Raw genomic sequence first — 26700 nt, 5'->3', positions numbered from 1 at the left:
TTCGTTTTGAACTCATATTTGTCGTCAGAATTGTCAAATTATGTTTCTAAAATCATTTTGCTCATTTAAGCTCTACCGGTTAATTCACAAAACTGTAAATTCTCCGGCAGAACGCATTGTTCATAACATAGTCATGATTACAGTCAAAATACTCGAAATCGCTCACTGAATCTAATTATGGCATTTAAATCCTTAAATTAAATCTCTAACTAAGATTTACCAGTTAGGGTCATTATAAAGCAGCTCCAAATACTCAGGCTAAGATGGTGCATGAAAATGACACACAAGATGAGTTCTTACTTCACAAAGGTGACACTTTGAAGTTCAAAATGCCATCACCAAGGTTCCCACAACCCAACTCCCAAACTCAGCCCTCAAAACTGACTCACACAGTGGCAAGGACTCAGAATATGCACCCTCACCCTCTCACAATGATAGCTCTAAGTGTATACAAGCTCAAAGGTGAAGAACTCAAGCAAAGGTGACAACTTGACCAAGAAAATGGTGAAGGGAGATAGTAGAACCAAGCACCAGTTGACCAGCCCCTCAAGAGTCACGTAGGATAGTGTATGGCCTAGGGTTTAGTGTCAAACTAATGTATATATAGTCACTTAATAATTAAACACACAGTATTAACTTTAATTGCTACGCTTAGCATTTTAATCCCAAACTCAGGATTCTGAACCTACTCAATTTTACAAGATTTATCATATTTTTATTATATTTTTCGCAGCACATTTCCGGTACGCGCTTTTCCATAGCCAATATCAGTTCTGGCACCAGTTCTCATTATTTTCACTTGAAACTCATTTTACAATTCCTATATATTATTCTAGGAATATTCATGCACTTATTATAATTTTCCGGGATACTTTTTCGATACGCATTTATACCGACTAGCCGAACCGGTATCTGCACTTTTCATCAGAAAAACGACTTTCAGCATTATTACTCACTTACTATAATTATTAGAGCCTCATAATAATTATTAGGGTCAATTATGGAATTGTTTTATAATTCCACATAATTAATTAATTAATTTTCTTAATTAACGGTGCGGGTTCTTACATTAACACTCATTCAAAGGTGAAGAATTTTATTTCTAAGCTTTATCAAGAGGGTTTAACGTCTTCAAAAATCTCAAAGGTGGTGGGTGAACGCTATGAATAAAGAAATTAATATTACCCCAGTTCAAATTAGCAATGTTATATGAGGCTAGAAAAAGAATAATATGTAGGGCGAGAATGTCAAGGCATCATCAAACACTTTCAAAGGAAGTCTGTTCTTGATGGATCTTTTTATTTTGATATGCATTCGAAAAAATATGGTACATTAAGAAGCATCTTTTGGGCTGATGGTAGGTCAAGAGTTGCGTATATTCAATTTGGCGAAGTCCTTGTGTTTGATGCGACTTACAAAACAAACAAGTTCAAGTTTCCTTTTGCCCCTTTTGTGGGAGTTAATCGCCGTGGGCAGTCAATTTTATTTGTTTCATCTTTGTTAGAAGATGAAACAGGGGCAATATTTACTTGGTTGTTTGTTTGAACAGTTTTGAACATGTATGTTTGATAAGTCTCTTGTTGCTATTATCACTAATCAAGACAAAGCTATAGGAAAAAGAAATTGTCGAGATATTTCGAGGAGCACGACATCGTTTTTACGCATGGCACATAAAAAAAATGTTACGGAGCATAGTCAAGTACTACTTACATAATTTAAAGATAGTTTTGATGTTGACTTTCACGAGTGATATAAAAGTCGAAACATCTATGAGTTTGAAGGCAAGTGAGAAGAATTGAGGATTAAATATAATATTGAAGCAAGTAGTAAGTAGTTGGCTGCCTAACATGTATGCTTCAAGTCATCATTGGGCAAAAACACATTTGAAAGATATCTTTTTTGCTGGAATGACCACGAATGGCCGAAGTGAGAGAATTAATGCATTTTTTGATGGATACGTCAACTCTAATACAATATTAAATGACTTTGTTACCCAATATGATAAAGCAATCAAGTCTAGGAGGGATACAGAAGAAGATAAAGATTTTAAAACTAGAAATACAAAAGCAAATTTAGAGATTAATTATCCAATTCAATAGCTGGAAAACGTTACACAAGAAAATTGTTTGAGATCTTTAAAAGGGAGTGGAAGGCTACCTTACATGATTAGTTTCATGAAGAAAAAAATTAACAAATGAAAATCTTATCAAGTACAGAGTGGGGTCTCCCGAAGTTGATAAAAAATGGTGGGCAATTGTCAACTATCATTTGACAGAAACCTTCACAGCTGATTGTTTGTGTGCAAAATTTGAGACTATAGAGAGTTTTGTGCAGACATATTCTATACATCATGAAGAAGAAACAAATAATGACCTTTCTTGAAAAATATATTTTATCTAGATGGACAACGAATGCAAGCTATAAGGCTGAAAATGTTGTGGATGTTCATGTTGAAACAACTACTAATGAACTTAGTGCATTGTCTTTGTGGTTGGTTCATTCACTATGGTTGTTTCTGAAGCAAGATATTCTATTTATGAGATTAGAAGGATTGACACAATGATTGCTGAATTTCTACAACAACAATTTGAAAGAAAGAGAAAGAGACCTAAAGATGAACCAGTTCCTGAAATTGTTATTTCATCAATTTCAAATTCATTAATTTGTTGTTGCAAAAAATCTCTTCCGCAATGAAAGTAGAAATTGGGGACCCATAAACTTGATACTATATTCAATCAAAATCCTTTTTTTATGTTACTGGAAAAAAAATTATTTCATGCAAAAAAAATAACTATATACTACGGGTAATAGTAATACACAATTATAATATTAAAGTTGTTTTATTTTTCTCTCTCCTCGGATATTATCGGCTAACGTGACGAAAAGAGAAAAAATAATTTTATTATTATAACTATGTATTATTCTTAGTACATAATTATTTTTATTTTTTTTTGCATTAGATGAATTTTTTTCAGCAACATGAAAAAAATAGAACTCATATTCAATTTATGTGTTACATATCGTGTTTTAATTAATTTTGTGTATTGCTTCAAAAGTATATAAAACTAAAATATATTTGGACTAAATTCACACAAATATTCTTCAGCCTTCACCGGCAACTACATATAATTAACGATGTGTTATGTTCTTTTCTATGGTTGGCCACCTCGCGCTTAGTTTAGTTGGTTTTATTCTGTGATGCCTTATAATGTTCCATGACAATGACTAAATTAGGTTATTGAGTGCTCTTGCTGTTTAGGTAAGTGCTTCGAATTGGCATCATGCTTCTATATGCACGAGTGTTTAATTAAGGACCAATTTTTCGTGAAGTTTGTTTGTTTGTTTTTTTTTTTTTTTTTTTGAGTAAAAGTTTAAGTAAAGTTAGATACCACTATCATGTTAAGTAAAAATTTAGTTTTAATTAGTACAAAAATGTTATACTATAATAATGCAAAAGGTCTTGAAAATATTAACTAGAATTTAAAAACCAAATCTTTGATGTATAATAGACGGTATTGAAAAGTGAGATGTTAGTTTCCCTACTACCAAAAGTGATGATGGACAAAGCAATAACATCTTTTTATGCTAAGCGAAATACTATAATAGAAAGGACAGTGTTTTTAGTCACCTATATAATTAAAGACGAATTAACACGGAAGAACATAATATGAAAAAATGGTAACAAAAAAAAAAAAAATCATGATAAATGAGTAATACTTGTAACTTCATATTTTTTAAATTTAACTGTATTATTATGTCAAAGTTTTGGTAAATTTGTTGAGTTTGTGACATTATTCCAATAATATAAGAGAGACGTTATATTTCTCTAAACCTATTAATTTTAGGAAATTAGTCACTATACCCATTTTTGTTAACTAAAGTATAACAAACAAGAAAAAAGGGGGGGAAAAAAAGATAATGAAAGAAACCGTTTGACACAAGCCCCATGATAATTTAGGATTAGTAGATGGTTTAGTACGTGTAGAAAGTCTTTTATGGAAAATAGTAATTTCCATAATATTACCTACAAATCTAAATCAAACAAGGCGTACATAAAGTTGGAACTAATTGGGTATGCTACAAAGGTGTGGTGGAGCGAGACCCTTTATGGCCATATTTCATTAGTCACAGAGCTCACAGCATCACTTATGACTCCATTGTTGAAATCACTGAATTCTGTCCACGTTTCCAAGTTTCCAAGCCCAAGAGATGAATTCTGTCCACCAAATGAGGCATCATTCCCAGGGACAGTGATGGTTGGCGAGACATGTGCCATGCATCGCTGATTACTCGTGTTGAGTTGTGGTTGAGTGCTCAATTGACTCTGATTCTGGAAAATTTGGTTGTTAAGGGTGCTGAAAGAGCCCCTAGTGACCATATCCTCGGCTAACTTCACCTAAAAATGCAGAGAGATCATAATACTTTGACAATTAATTGTTACAAATTTCATGAGACTCTTGATACAACGTTATTAATAATTGTTAGTATGTTTTTAATATTAAAAAGTTTATAGGATATGTGATATGAAATCTAGATATATAGTTCTTTAATTCTCTAATCAGTATTATATATCTTTCCATCACAAAAACACATTAAGGAAGAAGGGCTAAATAGATAAATCATCTTAGAGATGAAGGTTGTTACTGTCTCTCGCATCAATATAGGATGTGTTTACTATTTAGGAGAATTCACTATAAAATATTCGATTTTTAACGATCTAAAATAATATTTTTGATGTTAGAGCAAATCATACATCAAATACGTGACTTGTATATATTTATGGGAAATTGGAGGTAACCTAAGCGTAATTATTAACTGGGCTTGATGTTTTTTATGTTGTAGGAGATAAAATTATCTCCTATACACATAAAAATATGTAGGATCATACGAAGAGAAAAAAGAGAAAAAAAATATATAGATCCCACATACTTTTATGTGTGTGCATGTATGAGATAAAGATAAAAATTATTTCTTACAATAGAAGATATTAAATCCTTCTCTAAGTTAACCGGTTAGCTTGTCTTACTAGAAACTCTGTTCAGGGAGATTGTCCATTTGTAGGTTCCTTCATTTTATTCTTTTACAAAAATTTGTTACGTTTCTATATATGTTACCACTTACTAGGCGTCCATATAGGCCTTTGGGTGTAGATAATTTATAAGTTTAACTCTCTTCAACATGATCCTAATATACATATATATAGAAGTTAGAACAACCTTATACCTTAGCTCTCAAAGCTTCGACATCTGATTTTAACACTCTGTTATTCGTATCAGCATCACGAAATTGTTGGCTAGCATCTGTAAGCTGTTTGTATAGGGTTGCATTTTCCAGCCTCATCTGTTCAACCTGAGAAAGAACAATTCAAAATCTCATCACAATATTGGAAATGGAATTAATTAACTACACACACAAAAAAACCAATGAAAAAAGAAAATGATTACAATAGTATCATATCAAATATCTAAATGATTAAATTTCTTAAAAGAGAAGCACATAGATTTATATAAATTACTTACCTGCAACTCCAAGTCAGCCAAATGCGCTTGTTTTCTTCTTCTGGATCTCCTTGCAGACTCGCGATTAGAAACCTTCCTGAAATCATGATCATCACGTGAAGTTACAAAGAAGATGCATGGGAAGAAACAATCTATGAGATTATATTCTAATTAACTTCAAATACTTGAGATATACCTTCTAAGGCGCTTCATGTCACAAGGGTTTGTGCTCTGTTCACAATCCTCATCAGATGGCTCACGTGAGGAACCACTTGTAGTGGTTACTTTTCCTTGATTCTCTCTGCCATTTGGTTTATTGGCAGAAACCGGGCTCCCAACTACCCATTATTCAATGCAATCCAAAATGTTAAACTATATATAAACTAAGTGTTCTATGAGCTGTATATATTGCTTTTATGCGTAGAGTATCATAAGTAGGGTGTACATGATAATACTTTTGAAATATTTTTAAGGGAAATATAGCTTCTTGTTGCAGCATAAGCATAAGCTTCTCCTGCAATGAATTAACACTATGTACTGTTCGTAGTATATAGTTGTAATTATAAAAAAAAAAAAAAAAAAAATTCTCTCTCTTCAGGGATTGTTGACTGATGTAACAAAGAGAAAAAAATCAATTTTAATATTACAACTATGTAATATCAATAGTATATAGTGTTAATTGGTTGCTGGAGAAGTTTCTTCTCTTACAACATGAGAAGTTAGGGACCCTATTTTTAACATCGGAATAGAAACGGTTAAGAATAATGTTTAATAAAAGAGAAAAGGAAGTGTCCTTTTAAAGGATATAAACTTATATCATTTTAGCAATTTTTAATTATGCATTCCAGGGAATGCATAGTTATATTATTAAAGTTGTATTTTTTTCACTTTTCACATTAGCAAACAGCTTTTGAAGAGAGAAAAAAATACAACTTTAATATTATAACTATGCATTTCTGAAAAGAGGAGGATTATATTTATAAACTTTTTGCTTACAAACTCTTACAAACTACACTATGTTCTCTTGGGAGAACACTAAGTTACTATGTTCTAACATAGTGTAATTTACAAAAATTTATAATACATCTTCCTTCCAAAAATACATAGTTAAAAATACTAAAAGACGTCTCCTTTAAAAGGAAAGGACACTCAATGAACCCTTAATAAAATCACTTTTTTTAATAAAACAAAATCTTTGTCATGCATGCCCTTAATATTGCAATTGTGTGACATTGCAAAAGCTGTGTGCATGAATATTAGCATAGAGTATTACCAGTACCACAAATGGATGACTGAGTATCAATAGTTGGAGAAATGGGGGAATGCCTGGGAGTGAGGTTCTGCGAGCTGACGATGGTATTATCTGTTAGTTCACCACAAGTTGAAAATGCAGTCACCGCATCCTGCAATTACGAACGAATCCATAAGCTGGAATTTTTATTTTGTCCATCAATTTTTTTAAGTACGTGGTTCAAGTAGCTTCTTGACACACCGACTTTTTTCTTTTCCAATTAAATTCTTAGCAGATTCTTTTTATTTTGTTTTAAGGGCAAAAGGTACAAATCAAAGCATAGAAAAGATAGCTACATAGGTAAGTAGCAAAACAAAACACTCCACCACCCAAAAAGCCTTTACAATGGGTCCACTTGGATTGCGGGCAATAATATAATTAGGACGACTTTATAAAAAGTAATATATTACTATTATTATTATTATTTACAATCAGCTGGCAAAGCACTTAGTAGATATACAATTCGTGGGAGCGAAAAAATTAGCATGGCAGATTTCATGTATTTTATTTAACCAATTGAATAATCATGTTCACGAGTATATGAAAAAAAAAAAAAAAAAGATAAAGAAAAAAAGGCTTGAGAATTTATTTATAAAAAGTAAGACCCATATTGCTTTGTTCTATTCTTTTCTTATTTTTACGGATAGACGAAAAGCGGTTAGAATTTTCTTTAACTAAAATATTAAGTGAGTGAATCGAAGTTAAGTCATAGAGGAAAAATCTATAATTAAATCAGTTGTGTTATGCGCGTGGTTGTATGAAATAAAAAATTGGTAACATGATCAATGGAATTCATTGGATTGCTTCATATTTGTTTATTTTCTTTTGAATCTATGGTTGATGAAATATTTCAAGCAAATACAACCCCATTATAGTTTAACCCAATCATATTACAATCTGATGAAAACAATCATCATATTTCGCATTCATTGATCCACTCATTCAAACACAAAGTCGACATACATTTGACAAACTTTTCGTTAATCTTTTTCAAAATCATAAAATACTAATTATTAACTTTTTAATATGTAGAGATGAAAATGAAAATAATTCCATGTCTATTGTTCTTTGCTTCTCAAATAACGGGGTCCATAGCTGTGTAAAGAAAAAGTGTAGATTCTGAAGTGTACGTAGTGCGTTCGCGTTCCCACCAGTTCTGATTACAACCTAATAAATAATGAAGCAGTCCACGTCAGCACAAAACAACTCCTGCTGCTGACGTGGCCTCCACATTTCCTTCACCTTTTGGTTCAACCAAATTCCTCTCTATACCTAAAACACGCAAACTATAGCATCTGATTTTTTTTCTTCTTCTTCCGGTTATTAAATTTTGAGTACAAAAGTTGCACTCGATGAGATAAAAAAATTATTAAGGAAAAGAAGCTCTGTTATTTTCTTATGTACACAAATCAAAGTTGAAAGCCATAATTATTACAAATAAAGGAACAACAACATAGAGCATCTTATATATATTGGTTTTTATGTAGTTACTATCTATCAGTTATCTACAGTAAATTAATATGACGTTGTTCTGGGTGAAAATCATGGTGTTTTTATAATTTTAATTTATTTCAGGGTTATTATAATCTTTATAATTATAATTTTTTAATATTTCAATTTCAAAATGACGTCGTTTTGAAAATAAATGCAGATAACTTATCTGTATTACTTGCAAAAATATTTTTTTTGTATATATATATATAGAGGGAGGATATTCTCACTACCAAAAATTTTCACTACCAACTTACTACCTATCTAATCATCATTGGATCAAAGAGAGAGAATCTTAAAAAGTTTTTGAAGAGAGAGAAAATGCAAATCCAATGATGATTAGATAGGTAGTAAGTTGGTAGTGAAAAATTTTAATAGTAAGAATATCTCTTCTCATATATATATATATATATATATATATATATATATATATATATATATATAGAAAAGTATGATCAGAACTATTATTATATGGTTTATAATAAGATGAATGTATTTCTCATGTTGAATGAGATAAATTATTTCATGCAATACACAAAAAAATAGATAATTTATTTTTATTTTTTTTAATAAGTGTTATCTAATTTTTTATGTTGTTGTATGAAATAAGTTATGTCATATAATATGATAAACATATTTTCGTTATAATAACAATCATTCTGATCTTATATTTACATGATGCGTGACATATGGCGATAATCATGACCATTACATAATTAATATGAAATAATAATTAATAATTAATAATTAGTGTTATTTAATACTTTTAAGGAAGAGGTGTGTTGTAGTAAAGGTTGCAAGGTACTTTTCTGAGTGAAGAGCGTTTTCCTAAGTGCGAAGTGTGTGATAGTGAGAGAGCACTCACCAGGTTCGGGAAAGAAGCAACGGCGGCGCCGTTGAGTTGGCCGGAGCATGCGCCGCCGTTGATGAACGGATCCATCTTGCACGGTTTCACGTCGTCGTCGTTCGCCGATCCATTAGCTATTTCGACTTCTGTCACGCGCTTCATGAACTCCTCGTGATCGAACTCCGATGCGATCCACTTCAAGTCGTCGAAGCTGGAGAAAATCGACGGCGCCGCCAGAACGCCGCCCCATTTAGGTTCCATTTTCGCCGGAGAGGAGAAGGAGAGAGAAAAGGGAATGAGGCTAGGAGCTTAATGGGTATAAATAGGAAGAGCGAAAACATGAATTACGTGGGATGAATTAATTTTTTTTATTTTATTTTTAAAAAAAGAGAGAGTAAAATATAGAATTGGACGGCACATGATGTCAAAACGTAGCAGAATGAAATTACGAAACAGTCCTGAATCATCACGTGTAATTACTTGTTGAATCCGTGAGAACTGAGAAATGTTAATTAAATGATATGTAACTTACTTTTGATTAAAGAACAAAATGTTATGAAAGTTACGTGAAAAATATTTTATGTTTAAATAATGTTTTTCATATATAAGAACAATAGGAGTAGGACTATAAGAGTATCACTCATCAGTCATCAACCCTCATTCATTCACATTTTAAAATGCATGATTGGTGTATGAACGAATGATGGCATTTCCCACTGAGCTGATTGGGCTAATCATCACCAAAAGATACACAATTTTAATTAGTTGAAGAAATTCAACATTTTATGTAACCCACAGAGATATTTATTGTTTGGTATTGGTTGCTGAGCCTTAGGACCAAATTCCTAAAAGGAATGAATTTTTTAATTCAATATTACAATTTATGCTTATCTTGATTTGAGATATAAATGATCGAATGATTTTTTGATTATGTAAAGGTATATTAAATCATTTCAATTTTTTTTTAAAAAAATGGTAAAAGTAATTGGGACTTGGGAGCATGGTTATCAAAATCGCGAGTTAACTCGTAAAATCGTACGATTTTACGAGTTTACTTTGTTTGGCGAGTTAAATCGGTAGTAAAATCAAAATTCTGAGTAAACTCGTTAAAATCGCCATTTTACTGTGCAAAATCACAAACTCGTACGATTTGGGACGAGTTAGCGATTCATGGGCAGTGATGGCAAAACAAAAAAAAATTTGGACAAAAAATTGATTTGGCCCAAGAGGAAAACTTGGATTTAGAAACTCAAATTGAAGAAAACATTGTGGGAATCCAAAGTGGAGAAAACATGGTTGTAAACTTGGAAGTAGAAGAAATGGTTGAAGAACAAGTACAAGTTGCCGTGGGAGATGACGACGACGATGCTAACTTTGAGAATTTGATGAACTTTGTACTCTAAGCACTTAGTCTCTAAATTTTTTGTTATGAGTTTGTGTCTTTTTATTTATAATGTTAGTTGGATATTATTATATTTATTATATATTTTTAAAAGTAAAAACTTACGATTCGTGGCCATTTTACGATTTACGATTTTACTATCCCCTCACGATTTTACGTAAAATCGCGAGTTTGACAACCTTGCTTTGGGAGTGATAAAAACAATTTTATTATTTTAATTTCAGTTTCCATCTCCTCACGAATATATAGTGTCTCTTTTGGATGTGTGCAACACTAGCTACCATAAATATTAACAATTTGATTATTGGAAATGTGGTTTATGCAAATGATGGACAACCTTTGATGAACTATGAATTCAAAAAGACTGAGATTACTTCTAGACCAAGCACTCTACATTATTTTAAATTTGTCAAATTGCAACACATGATGAATGCAAATTACAAAAGTTAGCTCACATAGGAAAAAGATACAAAAGTCAGCACATCTTTTGTCTTTAGTTTTCTTGTACGACCATATGGCATGTAAAGAAATAAGAAAAGAATAATTAATGAAGCATTTGGTGCCAAAACATTAGGAGGCATGGCAATCAAAACCTCAATCATGCAAAAGTTCACCCGTTTGATAACAAAGTGAGGGAGTGGGGAAGCAACATATAGAATGGGTGTAAATCTCACAAAGGTGTTTGGTCACTAAAATATTGCAGCCACCCAATAAGATGAGGTCCAAATTCCTAACCCAAAAAAAGCAGTGCAAACTTTACTTTTGGAAAAGCATTAAAGACATTTTCTGCACCTTGATGTGGCTTATTCAGCAATGGAATGCATGAAAGGCAAAGAACATAGGGGGCAACTTGTGTTTGAGCAATTAAAAATGGGTTTCTTAATAAGTAAGTGTTCTGGTTAAAGTAATGGACTTTGATTGGGACAAGCACCCACCCTTAAAAAAATAAGTTGGTAATATGAAAGGTAACTATAGCAAGCTAATTGCTTTATTTGTTTATTCTAACTTCACTTTTTTTTCCTTTTATCATCACTCAATACCTAACTTTCTGAACAGGATCATCCAATGAGCTTCCACTTTAAAACCACCATGAAATTATAGTTTATGCGGCCGTGACTTAAAGGATGATCACATGCTCGAGTAGTATATAGACAATCAACGCTCTAAGAGATGAAGAAAAAAGTCACTTTTGAGTTGGATCTGGATGGTCTTTATAAAATATATGATGTGTATGCCTTAGATTCTTTTGTGACTTCCTCTTTATACTTTTTAGTTTCTATTTTATTGTTATTAATGCATATTGAGGGTCCTAAATAAAACTATTTACATAATAACTCTCCATTTACGGATTATAAAGTAAGAGTTATAAGTTTCTCCTATTATACGATAAACTTATAACTCTCGTGCAGAAACAAAAAATCGTGAAACCCACCAAGTTAAAAAAAAAAAAAAAAAAGACTGATGAACATTTTTGTGTATGTGTAGGAGAAAATGAATTTCTCCTGCAAGGAGAAACTCATGCCCCATAAAGTAATGGTATAATGTACATGCTCCAAATAATGAATTTAATCACATTTAATAATAGAGTTTGTGTGTTTATCTATTAGAAATTAAAACAATGGGTGTTATTAATATCATGTTAAAGGATACAAGTTGTCTCATGTCATAGAGACAAATATGTGGGCCCCACTGTTTGTTAAAAAATAAAATAAAAAAATCAAGGGACCCACCTTTTTATTTGTGTAGGAGAGAAAAGTTGTCTCCTCCTTCAACATGAGAAAATATTTTTCCTAAAACAATATATTAGATGTGTTTAATAGTAGCTCAGAAAAACAAATTCAAAGAATATATTACATGTAGGGGTGAAACTGGGTCGGATGGCCTATAGGGGCTTACGCCTCGGCCTACGTCAGGTCAGATCTGACCTAGTATATTTTATAAAATAGGCCAGGCTTGGGCCTTGAAAAAACTTGTTTAATAAATAGGTCGTAGGCCCACTTTAACAAGGCCTGACCTATAAGCTTACAGGCCGGCCTAAATTGTACTTTTTATTTTAAATCAAATAAAATAGAATAAGTATGCCTTGAAGAAAAAACAAAATATATAAAATTAATCAATTGCTATTGTTTATAACTTAATTATATTCGATTATATTTTAATAGAAATCTGATTTTATTTCTTATGTAGGAGGAACCAACATCTCAACATGTTAGATTGTGTATATGAATATATTAAAAGTTTTTGGGAGAGGTTATACTTATTACAAGCATCATGATGTGTTTGTTGGATTTATGTAGTTATTTTAATTTACATAGTATGGATCTGTTTGTTGGATCTAATGAAATATATGTTAATTAATTTGAGCATTTTGCCTTTGATAGTGACTTTAATGCAGATTGTGATGAGTTTTGTTGTGATTCATGATTCTGTTTGGACGTTGAAATTATGATTTTTGGTTTAACAACATAATTTGAATATTTTGTGAAGTTGATTCATGGTTCTGCTTGAAAGTTAAAAATTAATAGGCTAACAGGCTAGGTCAGACCATTTATTTTTTTATAAACGGGCCAAGTCAGGCTAACAGTCATACTCTTACTAGGTTTGAGCCATGCCAAGTTGAATTTGGGCATTTCAAGGCAAAGCTTGACCCAGTCGAGTCCACTTTCAACCCTAATTACATATATGTCTTAAATTCTTTTGTGATTTTCTTTCTATTATATTTTTTTAGTTTTATAGTTGTTAATGCATATCGAGGGGTCCAAATAAATCAATTTTTTGTACCACTTTTTTTTTTAATTTGTTTCAACATATGAGAAGTTGATTAGGAGGATTATCATGATAAAGATTAATATAGTTCTGAAATAAATTAAGATTATAAAAATATCTTCAACCCTAAAACAATGTCGTTTTGAAACTAGGCGATATAACTTTATTTTTGTGATAAAAATAACATTAAATTCCTTTTTTTACACTAAAAATACAACTTTTAAATTTATTTCCAACATAGTCGTGCTTCTAACTTTAATTCCTCAAAACTCTTTTTTTATGTTATGAGAAATTAAATTCTCAAATTACACTTTCATTTTGATCTAACGGTGTTGGAAAATGACAGGTAAAGGTAAGCAAAAAAAAATAGATAAAATAACTTGTCCCTCATTTTATCAAACATAGTCAGAAGAAACCAACTTCTTAACTATTCTTTTAATTTTGTTTGAACTTTGCTTTGACAATTATAGACCAGCATAATTAAATAACAATTAGGCTAAGGCTTTTTATGTGGTTCCACTACAAGAATGTCACATTTTGGAATTGTTCTGGACTAGTATTCTAGGTCTGCTGTGGACTACCCGGTAGGCCCAACCCATCACTCACTAGATGATAAAAGATATCTTTACACTTGACTTCCCCTTATACCCGTTGCACATGTGACCCTCGCATGTGAGGAGTCATGCTGCCTCACTCCTCTACGAGGCCCCACAGAGCACAAATGATTATGCCACATCATTCCCTACACACTATATATTATACAGAAAGAATTATATTTATAATTTTTTTATTTACAAACTATAATATGTACCTTCGGAAGTACACAGTGCATTCCGGGAGTACAGAATGTAATTTATAAAAATTTATAAAAAAAATTGTAAATTGATGTTTCCCCTTATTATATATATGGGTTTTATACATATCATGTTGCATGACATTCTTAGTGTCATGTTACTCTCACATGACAAATGGGACCCACCTTATTTTCTTTTAATTTTTTTCTTTTTGAGTGGTACCCACATCAAATGTATTAGAGTAACATGACACTAAAAGTGTCCTACAACATAATATATATAAAACCCTATATATATACCCCCTATCCATTGAGAAGTCGTTTTCTTTCACCATTCCTTTCCATTGCTATAACTTTGCAGAAACAATCTCATAGTCGTAATTGTGCCCTTGAACCTCCCCCTGATTCTCAGCTTTAACCTGAGACTTGAACGTGATCGCAATTTGTTCATACTATTGCTTCACTCAACCACAGTTATATTGAGATACTCTACCTTATAAGTGAAACAACTCTTCCCTCACCCCTTGACAAGTTCAGGAGCTTTCATACAGACAATGTAATTGCCTGACTCTAATTGTTAAATGTATGTTTTCAACGAGACAACTGGTAGACTATTATACTATTTGAAAGGCGTGTGGAGTTTGCAGATCTTCAGAGAAGAGCTAAACTTGATGTTGTGCTTTTTCATTGGACCTCATGTAGACTTTGTTTACGCACCAATGTCACAGGACGTGCTCTACCTACCTCTTATTCCATCGAACCTCATAATTGCATCAGCTTTTAACCTCCCTTCCGTTACCTTTAGCTCCTCTGTTCTAAGGAGATTTAGGTGGCAATTCTAGCTCATACCATTCTGAGTTGTAGTTCTTGTTTTCCGCTCCCTCCCCATATACCCCCAAAAAAAAAAAAAAAAAAACACCAAAAATTATGCTTGAAGATCCAGATTCCTAACACCAATCTTCTCAGCCCAAGTAGCTTAAGAAAAGGCATGAAAAGAATGCATTTATGATACCAAACCTGACATGTATGTATTTTTTAAGATCATACTATCAAATGGTCTTTAATCATCATTCAAGACCACCTGAAGTGGTTTTCGGAACAATGGATTCAAAAACTACAAAAATCTTAGTTTGAAAAATTCAGAAACTAAATAAATAATATCCTACTCATCGTCAAGAAGAAAACAGCAACAACGTTTTGTAGCAAATCACAAATTAAGTAACCAGATCGAGAGCTCATGCCATTATCTTGGCAGACCTAACATAAAGACTGTCAACGACTTTCCCTATATTAGAAATGGTTTCTAAAGTTGCAGGGTATATTGCATCGGTTTTGGGATCATCAAATATGACGAGGCATCCAGCACCTTGATCCAATGTCCCAGCAAACTTCTTGTCCAAAATCATCTGAGACAACTTTCGCTCCACATGATCAAAGGGGAGTTCAATTAGCTCAGCAATATGCACAATCTCAACCCTTGAAAATGGCTCAATCAATCTGCAGAGATTCTGCTCCAGAAGAGTATCATACAGGGATGACAGGTGCCTATGAACAATTGGGTCTTCCTCCAACTGTGCCTTGTAGTCTCGCAAAGCAGTTTCAAATAACTTAAGGGATCGCTTAGAATGAGCATCTGCAACAGCTTTCATGGCATCCAAGTCAGGCCCAACATATTGAAGGCCTGCTTTAGAAGATATAATTCCAGCCACATCATCAGCTTGACTCACCATGATCTTACACAACAACATGTATTTCAGGCTAAAGACAGCTTTGGGTTCTTCGAGAGCATTGAAAGACTCAAAAGCTTCAAAGAAATAACTATATGCAGTTTTATAATCCTTCTCCTCAGCATGAAGAATCCCACTCTGCAGATCTATGGCACCTTGTTGAGCTGGAGGAACATAAATAGCATTTGCAGCTGTTCTTGCAGCCGTGAGGGCTGCTTTTGCCTTTGGAAGGTTTCTTAAGGAGAAGTGTAGCTTGCTTTCAAGCAAGTCTATGTCTACAAGTAGAAGCTTGTCATCTAATCTTCTAACCTCTTTTACCAAGCCATTAAGGAGAGTCAAAGCTTCTGAATACTCCTTACTTTCCATCAGAAGTGCTGCAAGCCTTGCCTCAACTCGCTGCCTCAGGAAGGTACGCTTTTCAGCGCGAGTCCATTGCACCATTTCTTTGCAGAGTGAAATTTGTAGATCAGATGTCCCCGGTATTTTAGCAACACAATCAATTATTCCCCTCACAATCTTTGCAGTTTTTGCCTTAGGAATCAAGGAAAAGAAGGGCCTCAACTGAGTAAGAAGGCTGCGCAGTTCCTCTGCCCTATTCTCTTGCCTGAGAAGGTCAGTGAGGTTTGTGATGGCCTGCTCTTTCATGCGTACTGCTTCTGGAGAAGAAGAAGGGTCATCAAGTACACGATAAAGAATGGAGATGGCCTCAGATGGGTCTCTGGCCTCCAATGCCTGAGCTATTGACTCTGTTGTGGCAGGAAGAAAAGAAGACATGGCTACTTCTTGGACAAAGTTCTGCAAGAAAAAATATTTTTTCAATGGAGAGAAATCTGAAAACTGAGGACTTTTGCATAACTATCAATTGGGACAGTTTTGGATACATATAACTATCAATTGTTGAATGGAAATATTATCTAAAAATGGCTGTCGACCAGTCACCCAAAAATATGGAATGATTTTACCTGTTAAAATGTTTATATTGACTTTGCAAAATCCAAAGGATGTAATGTAAGGCGAGGGGAAACAGGTCATATGCCATTTGATAATCTTTGATGACAAACATCTCAATAATGGCTAGCATTGCAATGTCGAGAAATACTATTTCACAGTTCAAAATAAGATGCTGAGTTTTAATTATCAATGAAAAAGGGAGGTCGGAACAAGAGGTCGGAACAATAAAATGCCTAGTGGAAATTCCTCGTTGGTGAATACACTTGCCTCACAAGATGAAGGCATGATCATGAAATATTTACTTGTTAAAAAAGGTTTTAATTAAAGTAAAATTTTAAGAAAGATGAGTAAAAGGCTAATACAAGACCTCAAATGAGAAGGACATAAAATCAATTTATTCCCACCAGAAAATTAGTTCATGCCATGTCCAGTTGATTTATCCTTTCCCAAAAGTGTAAACTCCCAGGGTTTTGCCTATATTTAAGGGTGGCAATTTATATCTACAGGTTGTTTTCATGTCTGGTTAAGACCGGGGTACAACAACAAATTGCTCAAGACAAAAATGAAACAAATACAACACAAAGTTTTGCTTCACTTCCATTGAATTAACAGTGACACAAATGAAACTACAAGATGATCAGATTATTGAAAACATTGAGAAACAATAGGAAACCTGATTAATTCCATGTAACTGCGCAAAATTGAACATAGAAAGTAATCGCAATTCCAATTCTATCAGAGTAATATCTTTCAACACATAGTATCCCCAATCATTGAATTGCAACCAAAATCAATCCAGAATGAATAAAATTTATAGACCAAAGTAAATCATCATATCAGTCATGGGTCATTGGTTTTTGAGGGACTAGAGCCCAAAACCCTACAAGCCCCCACCAAACATCCCACACTACCAATGAGTCATGAGACTAAACAACTAAAAAAGACAAAGTGAGAGGGAGGAGAATGGAGAGATGCAAATGATGGTGGTCCCTTGGTCAGTATAGAGTTTCCCTGGGTGGAGAAAAAAATTGGTTTGCATGAAAAAACAAGGGTGGTGGACTGAATTGGTTTTAATATTTGTTTCTTCCTTTCTAGTTTATACTTATATGGGTAACAACAGGTTAATACAGACAGAATGTGTTTCAGTTTAATGCCAAGACATGTCAATTGCCACCTTACTGCAATTCTAATTGTTCATAATAATAGATATTTTTTCAATAACAAATAATGTTTTCAATGACATATGGCAGCCATTGACTGCAAGCCCCAAAAGAGCCATTACAGCAAGGCACACACGTGGCATTCGTCACTGTGAAGAAAGGGTGGCCCCGGGCATGAGGCTCCTACCATTGTAGGGTGTGGGGACTACGGAGGGTTATCGTCAATAAAAGTGGATTTTTTATGTAAAATTTATTAAATACACCTGTAGAAAGTGCATAAGAAGAATTGATTGCTTTCATTGACAACATTGATCAAAAATATCTTAAATGAGACTTTAAATAGCCTTCTGCCTTGCAGAAGAAGAAAAATATAATCTACCCAGTGAGAAGTACTCATTTCCCCCTTGCTTCAAATTCAAACTGTCAAACTTGGTTCTCCTGTTCCATCTAAATCTACAACAACCTCCCAGCCTAAAATATTAATATAAACAAAACACACGCACACACACCAGAACAACAACCAAACAAACAAAGAGGAATGACAAAAATACAAAAAAATAGGTTATGGTCAACAATCAGCCACGAAATTCATCAAAATGAAAACAAGAAATTGAAAAGTTAATTATACATGTTACTTTGATTTTAAACTGGAATAAAAAAAAGTATCCAAAGAACACTGATATAAATTTGAAACAGAAATTGCACAGAAGGGGAGCATGTTCCATCACTTTCTACATGCAGTATACCAGACACACTCAAGACTTAAGACACACTCACAAATCAATAGCAGGGTTTCTGGTCTAAAATGAAAATGCTATTTCAAAAGGTTAAACTAAATCATCAAAGTCAAAAGATTAGAATGTCTACTCGGATTTGGTTTCTCTCATTTCAGTTTTCCATGTGAAGAGAGAGATACACAAAATACAGTACAGGGAGACCCACATTACAGTACAATAACCCACAAATTTCACCCAGCAGAGATTTTTTTATGTCTATCTCTCTTCGCATGACCCTGACATGAGAAAGGCACACTTTGAGAGGATTCAAATCCCCTTTTATTCACACTACAGAAGTAGAAAGCAGAGAAAAACAAAGATTTGCATTGGCTAATCCCATGATCAGCCACAAATCCATGACCAAGACAAAATTATCTTCAACAATGAATTTCAACAACTAGAATGCTAAGCCACATTGAACGGATAAAATAATTGAAAAGTGTTTTTTTTTTTTTTTTGACGCATGCATATAGAGTAGATAACCTCATTCTCATACACTAGACAAGAATTTTACGCATTCTTAGCAAAGACAAACAAGTTAATGTTTATATACTTATGTATGATACTATATCATGTTCAAAACACAGGCAAACCCATGATCAGTGTGCGATTATTGAACGATATCAAAAACTTAATTAAGACAATTTTGTGAGTAACACACAGAGCATTGATGTGGCACGTGAGGCAACACAAATAGAACTAACTGTAACAGGGCAATACATAATCCTTCTCAACCACAGAGGATATCAGAGAAATGGAAATTTTAGGACAATTAAAAATTGAAAAGGAGATCAAAGAAGTTCCTACTGCTACTTTACATATGCATACCAACTTAACACCACCTTGGTTAGGTTTTCAGAAATCTTTAACAAAACTTTTCCTCCTTTAATCTTCTCCTTATGTAGACATTTAATCATGAATTTCAGTGGCAGAATGAAATAAAACCCTAAGCGAAAAAAATAATAATAATAATAAAGAAAGGATGACATACTCAGGTCAAAGAAGAACAAGACCTTTCCGGTGATCCTGCTGAACAAGAACCGCAGGGATCGGTGTTCAGATTCGCAGAGAGAGAGAGAGAGAGAGAGAGAGAGAGAGAGAGGAATATTGAGTTTCCTTGTTTACTCAATACTCATCCAGTTTAGGAACTGATATTAAAGTGCACAATTTCATCTCAAGATTATATTAATTGAATAATTGATATAATAAGAATAAGAATAAAGAGAAAAAAAGGTTTTGGACTTCTTCGTAATTTTGGTACTGGGCCTTTCTATTCTTTGCAGTAAGCTTATACTTGAATTAGAAATTTGTTTTCACGCTTTTGCTATTTTTTATTGCAGTGGTTTTTCAATTGAGGGATATATTGGGCCCGGTTTGATCAGGCCCAACTGACCTTGACAAAACTTGAGGTGAGTGTGATTTTTATCAAATATAAAGGGTGTATTGGATTAGGATTTAAAAAAAAAAATTGAGATAAAAAATCTTATAAATTTTAAAAAAACTTTAGAACTGGAGGCATTTTAAAGACTTTTTCAAAATATTTTTTTTACAATCAAGATTTCATAAGATTATATTTTAAAGGATTTTAATAGAATTTATAAAATTTGAAAGGACAATATGGATTTATAAGATTTTAAAAAATCATATGAATTTTTAACAAACACTCAAAATTATAAAAGTCAATAAAAAAACAAAGAAATACAATGATATTAATAAAAAAAGTAAAACCTAATATAATTTTCTCAATAAGTAAAACATAATATAATTTTTAACAAACATTTAAAATTACTAATTCAACAACTCTCCACATATCTAAAGCTATATTAATTCTCCACGCATTAGTATTTTCTCGTTCCTGCTCTTGGGTTTGACCAATGAGTTGAAAATTATCTTCTTTATTTGGTATCAAAGCTATGTATATATGATTATAAGACCCAACTTTTTTATTTATTATAATAATTCTAAATTTGTATACAGAACCTAAAGTTCATGCTAACATTTCGTTTGGATTTATTGCAATTGATCTTGGAAATGTTGAATTTTTTGTTCTACGTGATGAGAGTTTTCTAACCATATATCATATGCATGTTTTCATTGATTCTAAGAAAATTTTGAATATGAATTTCTGGGTTTTATTACATGAAAGTTTAGAAAATTTCTCAAATTATTTTCAATTGATACATTAAAACCTTAAATTGCTTTAGGGATTTTGAAAAATAAGTTTTTAGTTATCTATTGACACAAAAACTGTTTGAAATCGTTTCCTATATAGAAAAAATTTCATTCTTGAATGTATTGTTACGAAATATATGGTTCATATTATAAAAGTTTTAATCTTTCTTTAAATTGATATTGTTTTATTCGTGTAAAATGAAAATTGATTTGGGGACTTTAGTTCCCCTGTTATTTTTTCACTGTTTTATGTTGTTTTTAATATAAAAATTATATTTTTTTTTGCCAAAAACATTTGTTACCCATAGCTTGAAATATATTTTTTAAACTTCCAAAACTCTCAAATAATTTTATATTTAAATTTATTTTATATTTAAATTTATTTTATATTTAAAATGAGAGTGAATAATACAATACAATTTTTTATTAAAATAATTTTATTTACTTATGTATAATAAATAATGTATTGGTGTTTTTATTATTTTTACGTGATTTTCTTTTATCTATTTTTATAATTTTGTGAAATTTGTGTCATATTAATTCTATTCAAGATATTATAATGTAATGATTTATCATTGTAACTAAATTAGTATATTAATGATATATTATTAAAAAATTTATGCATGATATTATTATTAACACATTCATTAATAATTATGTAATAACTAATTTCTTTTTTTCTATTCAAGGAGTAAATAAACTTCTTTCATTGAATATGTTGTTATTGAGAATTTTTCTTGTTACATTGATGTGACTGTCAACGAGATATAATTTTCTTAATGTTTAATTATATATGATATAAATATATTTTAGGTTGTTGAAGATATGTGTTTTTTTTTATAGCCATTGAAGATATGTGTTTATTTTAAAAATACAATGGTAAAATGTAAAAACAAAATATTCGAGATACTTTTTGACATTAAAAAATAGTGATACGGAGAAAATGATATAGGTTTAACATTTTTATCCCTTGAAAAAGACAACTTTTGATGCTAAAATATAAACTGAAATTTGCACTTAATTTATTTGGTTTTTTTTCCACCAAGAGGTTCATATAATTAATTATGAGTATACAATTTCATCATAAGATCACAAGACATGTATTTACTATATTAACGTTTCTTATATAAAATTATTTCCTATAATCACAAAATAACGTTATTTTGGAGTTTAAAAAGAATGCAAGGAATTTTAATAAAATTTTATAATACAAAAATAAAAGAATTTTTTTAAAAATACCTGTATTTTTTTCTCTATACCCCAAAATTAATGACATTATTTTGGGTTACAGCAAATAACTTTTCTTGTTATTAAATAAACACTTTTCCATTTACTTATCTATTAAGAGATTCATTATTCTCTAGTATAACATTTATTCCAATCTGTCCCCAGATCATACCAAACAAACATAACTGTCAAAAGACGAAAATTGTTATGAGTTTGAACTTTGAAGACAAGCCTGTGTTCCTAAGATGGCGTTTGGTACAGGAAAAAAAAATTTTGATTCCGGAAAATAAACTTGCGGATAAATAGTTAGTAAATTTTTTTACGGGATAATTTGCAAAAAGATATTTGGTAGCCCAAAAAGTTTGACAAGAAACTTGGATTAATTTGACTAACTATGTTTGGTTGATTATAAAAAAATAATGAAAATCTTTACCAAAATTACCAAATTACTCGTACATTTTCTCTCACCCCTCTGTTTATATCTAGGGCTAAGGGTGTTTTTGTCTTAAAAACTTGGAGCCATTTTCCCCCGAGTCGACAATTCCTTTTTCCATATTTTCAATGGCAAAGTTCAACAACGTAAAATGGTGGCAAACAACTTGACCGCAAATTGAGTTTCCAACGAACAAACATTTCTTCCTCCTACCAAACACATCAAATTATTCTTTCATACCACACTTTCCATGGCAAAAAAAATTTGGCTGCGTAGCAAACGCCCCCTAAAGTAAGTTACCAATTACGTTTACATCAGATTTAGGCAGAGGCATTATGGAAGCATACCAACACGTAACGCAGACAGTTAATTAGGCGGAAAACTCACTTCCAAACAAGCTATATTACGTATGGCTTGAGCATACGGCCCATACTCTTAACTTTTCTGTGTTTCTTTTTAGGACGATAGAAAGTGCTATAACTCATACTTGGGAACTAAAACTGAACTCTTATTTTTTCATTCCTGAGCACATAAGATATGTCAACATCATCTCATTATAAAATCATGCCAGTCTTAGAAAGCTTCATACATGCATGTGGACATTAACATTTATGCGTAATTTTGAAATTAGAATAAGAGTAATCCTTTTAAACATGCATAAAAAACTTTTAACTTAAAAAATTGGATATTGAAGTTTAGGCATAATATGGGTGTCAGAATATATGTAGTACACATTGGATTTAGCTTGTAATTTCTGACTCGATAGTACATTTTGCATGCTTTTAAGTAGGATTATCAATAACGCAAGGTATCCATTTTTTATCCCAGTGAGAGTCAGATACTCTTGGGCAATTACGGGGGGAGGGGTTCAATTTTTTAGTGTTATTGAAGATAAATATTTTTTACTATAGACACATGATGTGATAAAGTCCCCCACCCATTTTAAAAAAAAAAGTGGTGACACTATTTTCGATGTGAGAGTGGCACAAGATAATTCTCTCATGTAAAATGAGAAAATAATTTTTCTTATGAGGATCAAAAATTTTAAAACTATATATTTATATATGAGTTTATATTTTTCATGTTATAGGAGATAAATTTATCTCCTATGTACAAACACATAAAAGTGTATGTGATTCATATTTTTGTTTTATCTCTTTTCTCTTCACATGGATCCACATAGACCTCTTTATGTGTGTAAGATAAATTTCTTATAACATGATAAACAATAAACTCACACACACATATATATATATATATTAGATTATTTTTATATTAATGTAAGAATAAGAAGTTTTATTCTCAATTACTTATTCGAAAGCATAAGATTAAATTATTGTTTTTTTTCTTCCCTTCTTTTTTTTTTCCTCCAAAAATATATACTTTCACACATTAAATTATTGCTACCTTATCACTTGAGCCTACACAAAATTATTCGATTAAGAAAAGCGAGTGAAAATATTGACTTCGAAATTAGAACATCCAATTATCAGGGAAAAAAAAAATAGAGCGACTTTTATATATCCTGCAAAAGTACCAAGCTAAACAAAAATATGCACCACGTTTGATATATGCTTTGTACTCACGATCCACATCAAAATCCCATCTGAATGCTCGTTACATTGGGCAGAGCATACTATATGATCATTAAAAAAAAAAAAAAAAAGATGACCAACTTCAATTGTTACTTAACATACATAATAAATTATTACATTATATTTCATACAAAATCCCTGTTTTGATTCTCGTCCATCTTTCCCTTCCCACTAGTGAACACAAAGTCAAGGTTGTAAAGTAGTGGGACCATAGTTAGAGAGCACAGGAACACCATCACAGGGCCAAAGATCCAAAGCAACAGAGGAAGTCCTGAATAGAAGAGCCTATTTCCCACAGTGTTCATAATGAAACCTTTCTCTAAGATTTCATATATATATTCTGGGGTCACAAGGGACATGGGGTCCTGAGGGGTGTTGATTAGGATGTTCACTTGGTTTATGAACCTTATAGACACAGTGTGGCAGAAGAATGAGAAGAGGAAAATAGTTAGCAAAGTGACATATTTGAGTGCTACCATGAACTCCCCATGAGCCCCATAAACTGCGTCATTGAGTGGTTTCTTCACACTGTAGGTGCTGCTTATGACTGCTGCTAAACCTGAGCATAGTAGGATGGAGGTTGTGGCCATTAGGGTCGCACCCATGATTGTGTTCCTTAATGATTGAACAGCCAGGATGTTTTTCTTGTCATTGTCCTGCCATAATCAACACATCTTAATTAATAAATTACCTTATCAGATTATATACATGCACTTTCTTTTTGCCAATGAAAGAAAACTACTTTGGCTCACAATTTCATGAACCACAAAAACTATATGAAGTATACTTATCAGTGCAACATAGTGAAAAGGGGTAACCAGTTAATGTTATTGTTCAAGCAGTAGCTATTCCTACAAAGACATAGCATATTTACATATACGAATGATGGAAGGACACGTTAAATTTTTTTATTGGGGATATGACAGATTTTGCTTTAGTAAATGGGATAAGATATGAGATTTTCTTTTTGGGGGTAATATGATATGAGATAATTGTATGGAGGGAAGAGTGCCACCAAAAATAGTTATTCCTTTTCTTCTTATCCTGGGACCCGGTTTTAATTGGAATATATTTTGGGGAAAAAATTACTTTAGTTAAAATTATTGTGTTTTGTTTAATATTTAAATTAAAAAAATCTCTTACTCTCTCTCACAATAATTTCTATTGTATAATTATTTTTTTCACTATAAAACACATTAGTTTTGACTAAAATGACAAAAAAACACCGTATTTTAAGGAATAAGGAGAATTCTAGGAAATACCAAATGTAAGCCATCATAACGCACTAAACTAGAATAACGAGGATGGGGTTTGTGAAGCACTAGTACGGATTAATGTAAATTTAAATTAATGAACTGTTTTATAAGCGCCCGTAGCAAAAATCTTAGATATTCTGTTTAAATATATTATCATCAATAAGCGGATTTGCATATGAACATTATGTAGATCTACCTAGAACGCACTTGAATTGGATATAAACCTAATTATACCATACATAAAGAATATTATATCTTGCTTTCTTTGAGTCTAGTCGTAAAAATGGCATTTTATCTGGTAGGAACAAGAATAAATTAAGAAAAGCTGATTGCGAAGGAATATATATAGAACATGCGTAATATCCAATTGTGTAGATGGCTCTTTCACTTTTTTAACTACTCCATTTAATTTCCTTCATATTCTCCCAGGAAATGCTATATGGTAAAAATTCCAACACCAGGTTATACATAAGAAAAATGTTTCTGACATGCTAAAAGATAAGGCAGAATCTATATACATAAAAATAACCTTCATCTGTAATGCAAATCCTTTAGGATAGTGTATGAATCAACAATTTTAGAGTTAGCATTGGAACATCCATCAAGATCAAATGTTCAACATCAAATTTTATAGCTAAACAATAAAGGTAATTCATTCTTATTATAACTTTTACTTCATCATTAAATAACGTGTTAAAACATTAATAAAATAATTTGGCAAGAAATGAGTTGCAATAGTGAAAAAAAAACATTCTATATTAACAGTGAATGAAAAAAAAGAGAGGTACCTTTATCATGGTATTAACCCAATTCCGACGGCCACTAGCATTGATGCCAATGATGGTTGTGTGTGGCTGAGTCCGAACCTTATGCCACAGCCAAAAATGATAACCAATGCTTAAGAAAAATCCCAAGGGAACCAATATCACATCCAAATAACACTTCTTCCATTCCATCTCTTCACGTTTCAGAGCTGATTGTGCTCTTTTATGCAAAAGCTAACAATTTCCCTTCAAAGTTAATGCCTTCTTTTCTATGGCAAATTATATACCAACGGCCATATATATATGCACATACCTAAAGAATGTATGCGGACAAAAGACCCTTACTTTTCCACTAAATTACAAACAGATTGATTTTCCTTGTGGGAGTGGATGACTTTTTATCATGAGTTTAGTAAGAGAAAGATACAAGTAATAAAAATTATGAGAGAGAAAGTGAGTGATATTTTTTTAATTTAAATTTTAAATAAAAAAACTAAATTATATCTTTTTGTTATTTAAAATGACATGATTCTATGTTATTTAAAAGATAA

General features: G+C 32.0%; 3 protein-coding genes across 4 annotated transcripts; all 3 read right to left on the bottom strand.

The window, feature by feature from the left end:
* Nucleotides 1-3935: 3935 nt before the first annotated feature.
* Nucleotides 3936-9452, bottom strand: LOC133283649 (basic leucine zipper 9-like). 2 transcript variants are annotated; one of them, XM_061480542.1, is made up of 6 exons: nucleotides 9146-9452; nucleotides 6778-6901; nucleotides 5695-5836; nucleotides 5520-5595; nucleotides 5224-5349; nucleotides 3936-4396 (listed from the first exon to the last, which is right to left on the bottom strand). In XM_061480542.1, the coding sequence occupies exons 1-6, from the start codon at nucleotides 9386-9388 to the stop codon at nucleotides 4106-4108; spliced, it is 1002 nt and encodes a 333-aa protein (XP_061336526.1). In that variant the 5' UTR covers nucleotides 9389-9452; the 3' UTR covers nucleotides 3936-4105. The 2 variants fall into 2 exon arrangements, with proteins under 2 accessions (XP_061336526.1, XP_061336525.1); XM_061480541.1 differs by having other exon boundaries at nucleotides 6772-6901; nucleotides 9146-9449.
* Nucleotides 9453-15108: 5656 nt separating this feature from the next.
* On the bottom strand, nucleotides 15109-19849 carry LOC133283640 (26S proteasome non-ATPase regulatory subunit 11 homolog). The gene is made up of 2 exons (XM_061480523.1): nucleotides 19694-19849; nucleotides 15109-16610 (listed from the first exon to the last, which is right to left on the bottom strand). Exon 2 carries the CDS (start codon nucleotides 16587-16589, stop codon nucleotides 15324-15326), a length of 1266 nt encoding a protein of 421 aa, XP_061336507.1. The 5' UTR covers nucleotides 16590-16610; nucleotides 19694-19849; the 3' UTR covers nucleotides 15109-15323.
* A 4197-nt stretch (nucleotides 19850-24046) lies between these two features.
* LOC133283647 (uncharacterized) lies at nucleotides 24047-26404 on the bottom strand. Its single transcript, XM_061480533.1, has 2 exons — nucleotides 26174-26404; nucleotides 24047-24785 (listed from the first exon to the last, which is right to left on the bottom strand). Exons 1-2 carry the CDS (start codon nucleotides 26339-26341, stop codon nucleotides 24255-24257), a joined length of 699 nt encoding a protein of 232 aa, XP_061336517.1. The 5' UTR covers nucleotides 26342-26404; the 3' UTR covers nucleotides 24047-24254.
* Between the last annotated feature and the right edge of the window lie 296 nt (nucleotides 26405-26700).

This window comes from Gastrolobium bilobum, unplaced genomic scaffold (assembly GCF_033153095.1).
Source record: "Gastrolobium bilobum isolate Gb01-03AN ecotype WA unplaced genomic scaffold, APGP_CSIRO_Gbil_v1 utg18685, whole genome shotgun sequence".
In the NCBI taxonomy this organism is placed as follows: domain Eukaryota; kingdom Viridiplantae; phylum Streptophyta; class Magnoliopsida; order Fabales; family Fabaceae; genus Gastrolobium; species Gastrolobium bilobum.
The sequence above is the reverse complement of the archived record's forward strand: the minus strand, read 5'-3'. Positions and strand labels throughout refer to the sequence as shown.